This window comes from Penaeus japonicus, unplaced genomic scaffold, assembly GCF_977035675.1.
Source record: "Penaeus japonicus unplaced genomic scaffold, GWHDUDI00000001_assembly GWHDUDI00000030, whole genome shotgun sequence".
NCBI classification, from domain to species: Eukaryota; Metazoa; Arthropoda; class Malacostraca; order Decapoda; family Penaeidae; genus Penaeus; species Penaeus japonicus.
The window spans coordinates 19,432,479-19,439,978 of NW_028234432.1; the positions used below are offsets into that span (position 1 = coordinate 19,432,479).

General features: G+C 39.5%; 1 protein-coding gene across 1 annotated transcript in view; it reads right to left on the reverse strand.

The window, feature by feature from the left end:
* Positions 1–2,547: 2,547 nt before the first annotated feature.
* LOC122263314 (uncharacterized) overlaps positions 2,548–7,500 on the reverse strand; it is a 77,912-nt gene continuing 72,959 nt past the window's right edge. Inside the window, exons 3-4 of the mRNA XM_043031699.2 lie at positions 4,483–4,625; positions 2,548–4,140 (exon numbers count right to left, since the gene is read on the reverse strand). Of these exons, the coding sequence (XP_042887633.1) occupies positions 3,827–4,140; positions 4,483–4,625 (457 nt within the window). The 3' untranslated portion in view covers positions 2,548–3,826. The remainder of the gene's footprint in view (positions 4,141–4,482; positions 4,626–7,500) is intronic.

Sequence of the window (7,500 nt, forward strand, 5' to 3'; positions counted from 1 at the left end):
TATGTGTGTGTGGTCATATATATATATATAAATATATATATACATATACGTATATATATAATATATATATATATATATATATATATATATGTGTGTGTGTGTGTGTGTGTGTGTATTATATAAAATATATATATATATATATATATATATATATATCTATTTATATATATATAATATATATATATATATATATATATATATATATATATGTGTGTGTGTGTGTGTGTGTGTGTGTGTGTGTGTATACATATATATATACATATACATATATATATATATATATACATATAAATATATATATATGATAAGACAATAGCGGTTAGGCTCAAGTCTATCCCAATGCACGCCAGACTCCCGAAAACAATGGGACACTTAATCACTGGAAAACAGAGGCAAAAGGACATCAGTCACGTGTACTCAGCCATTATTTACGAGTTGGAACGGAAAATATCGTTCACGGATCAGCTTTTGACTCTAAGATTTCTTTCCTTCCTTTTTTTCTCGTTTTTTTATAAATATTTGCGGTGTATGAATTTACTTTACCTTATATTGCTTTTATTATTCTTTTTTCAATTCACTACTCCGTAGGTTTGTATTCAGAGGTGATTTCTATCTTTTTTCTTTTTCTTTTTTTTGCGTTTCTCGTTTTTCTTTTCTTTTTTTCTTTTTTACCATTTCTTTTTACCACAAAGAGAGAAAATTAGATTCCAGCTTCTGCTTAGGGGTAGACTTTAATATTTTTTTTCTATCTGCTCTTTTTTATCTCTTTATTCGTATATCTTTATCTCCCCGCCTTCCTCTCCTTCGCCGTTCATCCTCCCCCTTCCCCTCACTTTCCTCCTTACCGCCCATCCCCCCTCCCCCCTTCCCTCTCCTTATCCCCACCGTTCACCCCTCCCCCCTCTCCCATCCTCCCCTCTCCTTACCCTTACCGCCCTTCCTCCTCTCACCAAATTTGTCCCTAATTCCGACCCAATTTTGTCTCCCCGTCCCTGGCCACCGACCCCCTTCCCCTTTTCCCTACCCATCCCTCCCCTCTCCCCCTCCCACTTCTCCTCACTCTCCCCCCTTTTCTTTCCCCCTTCCCTTCTCTTCCCCTGCTTGCAATATTAGTCGTGCGTTACCCACTTAGCTGCTAAAAAGACCGAGTTATACTGGGGAAAGTGTCGCTGAATTACATTGCAGAGAGACAATGCTGCAGAATATTTTTTTTTCTCTTCTCATCCTGATTTCTGTAAGATAAAATATATTTAGAGGTAGACAACGCCACAACTCAAAATATGTTTTTATTTCAACATTCCCGATATATCTTCTTTTTTTATAATTCTGCGTCTTTAAAAACCTTTTTCATTTCTTTATCTGAACCTTTATATGAACATCCAAAGATATCTGTCTCCCTTTCTCTCTCTCCTCTGCATGTGTGTATGTGTTCTCTCTATCTCTCTCTCTCTCTTTCTCTCTCTCTCTCTCTCTGTCTTTCTCTCTCATTCTCTCTATCTCCATCTATCTATCTTTCTTTCTTACTTTCTCTCACTCTCTCTCTCTCCCTCTCTCTACTCTCTTTTCTCTCTCTACCTCTCAATCCCTCTCTAACTATCTATCTGTCTATCTATCTGCCTCATTCTCTCTCCCTCAACCTCAACTCATATGCACTGTATATATACACGGCATAGACGCGGTTTTGAACACGTGTCTCTAACCCTTTGACGCCCTACAGTCCAACCTCCCTCGTTTTGCAATCGCCTGCAGAACACCCACCCGGAGCAGTGCATGAAGACTTTGCAACACCCTTAAAGGACGACCCATCTTGTCCCTTCAGGCCGAAAGTTCGTTTCACTATTGTGATATATTTCTAGTGATCTTGTTCATTGCATTATTGTGGTTGGTTTTGTCTGTTGTTGTTGTTTTTTTGTTTGTTTGTTTGTTTGTTCCGTTTATAATTTCATTACTTTGTTTCTGTTTTCTCCTTCTCATTTGTTGTTAGTTTGTGAAGCAGATTTTTACTTCTTTGTATATTGTCCTTCATCCTGTATTATTTGTTTCTATATTTTTTTCCTTCCTTTCTTTCTTGTATTTTCTAACTTCAATCCTTTCTTTATCAATTTCTTTTTCTTCTCTCTCTCTATTTTCTTATTTTGTTAAATCTCTCTCTATCTATCTATCTGTCTATCTATCTATCTATTTAACTCTCTATTTTTCTATCTCTCTCTATCTCTCTCTCTCTCTCTCTCTCTCTCTCTCTCTATATATATATATATATATATATATATATATATATATATATATATATCTTTCCATCTATCTATCTTTCTCTACCTATCTACCTAGCTCCATCAGTCTGTCCACATCACTTGATTTTGTTCTTATAGCTCCCTTGTGACGATGAATATCATTGTTATCATAATCTTGTAAACAACCATCCCGACAAATTAATAATCATTCAGCATTATCATTATCCTCATTTCTCTATTCACCAACAACCTTCATCACTAAAGGAAAGTAAAGCATAAAAAGGAATACATATATATTTCTATTTATTATGTACATTTACAACAAAGACATTTAACATTAATATCTACACAGGTGCAACATTATCATTAATGGACAAAATGGCGTCACTCACCTGACCTTTGTACCTGTGTCTTGATGAACGTAAATTTAATTGTTAACGGTATTTACTTATTCACATTCTAATTAGAACTTAGAGTAGTTTTAGATCCCGGTTTTCATGGTTTTCAATTAAGAGTTGGAGCTAATCAATTAGATTCGGATTAGGCTTTGCAAGTATGATTAACTTGCTGGAATATTTACATCACGTATAAGGGATAATGTTCTTCCTTCGTTGGCATTAAGTCCTCATTCATTAGCGCTCCTTTGGATTTCGTCTTGTGTGGGTTCATTAATGGAAAAGGGCGCTTGGCTAGACTGCACCGGAGCCTTTCTGGTATCATTATCTATTCAGGGCTTTTTTTTTTTTATCTTTTCCTTAAGAGGTATTATAGTATTTATTTTGTTTGTTTTTTTATTATTATTTATTTTCTCTCAGGTAAATATGGATTGTTGTTTTATTGGTGTTTGAGTATGATGTAAGATTTGTCTTTGTACGAAACAAAGTGTAAGAAATGTGTGTGTGTGTGTGTGTGTGTGTGTGTGTGTGCTCTTATTCTAATGAGGATGAAACAACAAATAATTAATCATATAAATATAAATTAAATCTTATGATTTGATTCAACGAACGAAACAGAGGATGGTACAATGCATCTCAGATTCTTATTTCTATTAAGTTATACATTTTATCACGTTCTTATACTTCAATTATCACTGATGTATAAGGCCATTCACACGCTCTCCGTCCACAAAGAAGACATGTCACTGGTCTTAACTGTCCCCGCGAGAAAGTCGCTCTAAAGAATCATAGACTGATAACGAAAGGGAGAGATGTGGGGGGTGGAAGGGGGCGGGGGCGGCGGGTCGAAGCCTGGGGTCCGGGGATGTAAGTGGATCATACTGACGAAAGAAACACACACGCCCACGCGCTATTATCGTGTGTCCGCAGCGCCCACGGCAGTCACGGGTTGGGCGTACTCAAGATGCAATATCTGGACCTCTGGCGCGATTCACCGGGCGCGGAGAACGACCGTCTTCGTCCCAGCGTGCGGAGGCTGCTTCGGCGTGCGTTTGTGTGCGCTCCCGTCGGCGCGTCGGCGACGGGAGACCACGCGTCTCTTGGGTCGACTCACGGCCCCGACAGCGAGCGCTTTGTCCTTCCTTTGAAGTTGAATCTCGAAGTACGAATCACTCGAACGAACGAAGCCTCGGGGGATTGTTAGTCGCCCTGGGGTGCGGGCGAGGGCGGCTGCGCTGGACTGCCCGGACTGGCGGCGGAAGACAGCGTGGGCGTCGTGGGCGTCGAGGAGGTGGGCGGAGGAGGGGAGGCGGAGGAGTGGGCGGCTGAGGACGGAGGCGAGGAGAGCGAGGAGAGAGAAGAATAGTAGTGGGAGGAGAGGGAGGAGAGATGCGCATGGGAGAGGGAGGAGAGGGCCGAAGCCGTGGAGAGGGAGGGGGGCAGGAAGGAGGGGGCCGCCCCGGGGGACCGCTGGCTGAGGGCCGCCACAGCCTGCCTGTAATAAGCCTCCAGACCTGTGGGAGAGCGCGGGAGTTAGCATGTGGACCAAAGATTGACACCGACATTAGTATAATTGAATGTCAGCCATCACACCAAATATGCACAAAGTTATTCTTATTCAAAGCATGCCTCGCTGCGGACATCCTTACCATCTTCTTGACAGTATGAACTATATCGAATCCAAAGGTCCATGCAAATGCGAGACTAATGTGAATGCATTTTCGGTAAATCAATAAGACTTTAAAAAATAATAATAATAAATGAATAAATAAATAAAAAGTTAAAGATGTGGATTATCTGCTTCTAACTCAAATAAATAGTTCATCCTCCCTTCCCTGTCAGTACGAAGGTCTCACCTGTAGGCAGCGAGGGCGTGAGAGGAGTAAGAGCGGGCGTGGACGGCCAAATGTGCTGGCCGTAGAGCCTCTGGAGGGCGGCATAGTTCCCGGCTTCCGTGAGCAGCTCGAGACCCACGGCCGTCTGGCGCTTCCACTTGGTCCTGCGGGAGAGAGAGAGAGAAAGAGAGCTGGGTTAACATAGGTTGCTTGGAAGTGGACTGAGAGGTTGCTGGCCTAAAATTATCACGAGAAAAATGGACAGGAGTTCAGGTTAGGAGGGGTTATGTGGTCTAAATTATGTTTAGGGAATGTAAAACGGAGATATTGATACCTAATTTTAAAAACATTGATACCCAATTCATACATCTTAATACCTAAATCGAAATACCTAATAGAGTGAGAGGGATTTGAAGCAGATGATACTGATACCTAATTGTCTATATTTCTAGTAGATAATGGCAACTAAATGACAATTTAAGAAAACAAACACAATTTTTCGCCATTAGGAAGACGACGAACTCGATAAAACGTCTCAATCGCTTTTGGATATTCTTTAATAGTCAAAAGATATGGATTTCCCACAAAACACGCAATACTTTGTGATGAAAATCCAATTTACACAGGAATGAGTCTATGAATTTATTTTAGAGGATTCTTACCATGTGTTGCTGAATCATAAAGCTGTTTATTAGATTCCTGATGCATTTGGATTTCGACATGAAATAACAAAACGAATTATAACAAAATTCTCTCTCTCTCTCCCTCTCTCTCTCTCTCTCTCTCTCTCTCTCTCTCTCTCTCTCTCTCTCTCTCTCTCTCTCTCTCTCTCTCTCTCTCTCTCTCTCTCTCTCTCCCTCCCCTCTCTCTCTCTCACTCTCTCTCTCTCTCTCTCTCTCTCTCTCTCTCTCTCTCTCTCTCTCTCTATATATATATATATATATATATATATATATATATATATATATATATATATATATATATATTTATATATATATATAAAATATATATATATATATATATATATATATATATATATATATGTATGTATGTATGTATGTATATATATATGCATGTATATATATATATATATATATATATATATATATATATATATATATATATATGTGTGTGTGTGTGTGTGTGTGTGTGTGTGTGTGTGTGTGTGTGTGTGTTTGTGTGTGTGTGTGTACATATATATATATCGATAAATACTCCAATAAAGGAGAACATGATTATTTCTTCAAAAGTTTAATACAACATTTTTTATCAAATTATCAGTATCGTTATCTGTATCACCATTCGTATTACTTTCATTCATCATAGCCATTGCTGTTAGCATTATTGTTAGCAATGCCCTTTTTATCAGCACTGTGAAACTCTTCATTATCATTATAAGCCCACTCATTGTTGTTATTCTGACATATAATCAGAAAAACAGACAAAGGGAGTGCTTGCTAGAGAGAGACAAATCGAGAGAAGGAGATAGGTAGATATGAAGAAAGAGAGAGAGAGAGAGAGAAAGAGAGGGTGAGAGAGAGGGTTAAAGGAGAGCAGAGAGACGGAAAAAGAGAACAGGAGAGAAGAAGAAAGAGCGACAGAGAGAAAGCGAGAGGGAAGACTGCAGCCGTGATAAATGAAGCGGAGGAAGAAGGCGTATAAAGCAGCAGGGGAAAAAGATGAAAAGGAAGAAAAGGAAAAAAAAAAAGAAAAAGAGAAAAAAAAAACACAGGGTAAGAGGGGACTTGTGACTCGGCACTTGAGCATAGAAAGGGAAGGAATTAAAAAGGGAAGCGAATAACTGTGGGAGAGGATAGGAAAGGTCAAGACGAATGATAAATGAGACGAGGGCGTTGATGCGGAAGGATAACCATGCAGAAGGCAAGAATGGTGGCTGTAGAAGGCTCTGAAGGCGGGATATTTTGAAGGGAGGCTGGCGATGAATAATTTGCCATACTGAAGAATACATACTGTGGACACTAACTGAGAGGTGGAAGTAGGATTCGAAACCTTTTTTGTGGGATACAGAATGCAAGTCAGTTCAGATCGTTTCTTAGTTGTGGATAGATTTCCTTTCGTATTGATTATATTTTTCCTTTTTTTTCCTCTGCTTCTCCTCGTCCTATTTCTTCTTCTTCTTCTTCTTCTTCTTCACCTTCTTCGTCTTTTAATTTTTATTTTTATTTTTATTTTCATTTCTATTCTTCTACTCCTCCTCCTCCTCCTTCACCCTCCTCCTTCTCCTCCTATGCTCCTTGTAGAAATACTACGACTATCAATATAATTGTCTAAATGAGCATCATGAAGTTCAAGCGTCCATTTTAACTAACATACAGAACCCCTTTTCAAAAAAGTACTGAAGCCCAAACGACGCAGATGGCGAACTGCAGTGTTCTTAGGACACACCGACAAACAAATGGTAATCAGAGTTAACCAAGGGAAAAAGCGACCCCCAGTAAACACCAACGGACGAACACGAGGTTAGACACACCGAGTCGAAAGAGCAGTGGACGGGGACGCTAGGAACACGGGTTAAATACGGTGAAAGGAAGAACACGGATAGAATACGGGTGACGAGAGCAGGTGGCTTTTCTCTCACCATTACGAAGGATGAGTCGGCAGGTTGTGGCGACGGTGGAGTCACACAATGCCTTGAATTTATTATTTTAACCCTTTCAAATCCCTTGCCCGGGGGCTGCCTGCTCGACTATGGCAAAGGGCTTGTTAATTCGTTTCGATATAACACCTTGTGATTTACACTCGGGTTTTAAGTTAGTTCGATGTGTAATTTGCGTACTTATGGTCCTATCTTTTTTTTTTCAATTAGGTTATCTTCTTTTTTTGTATTGTTTGTGTTGTAAGAATCACCTAAAAGAAATCGTGACGAAAAGTGGTAGTCACTAATGTATGAGAAATGTACACATCAATCTTGTCGCGGTGAAAATGGCGGTCGTGGATGGTTTTGCCTTTTGAATACGTTCCTGATATCGACTTCTATTTGTGTTGGAAAAAATCAAGACGCACCACCAAGAAAGAGTG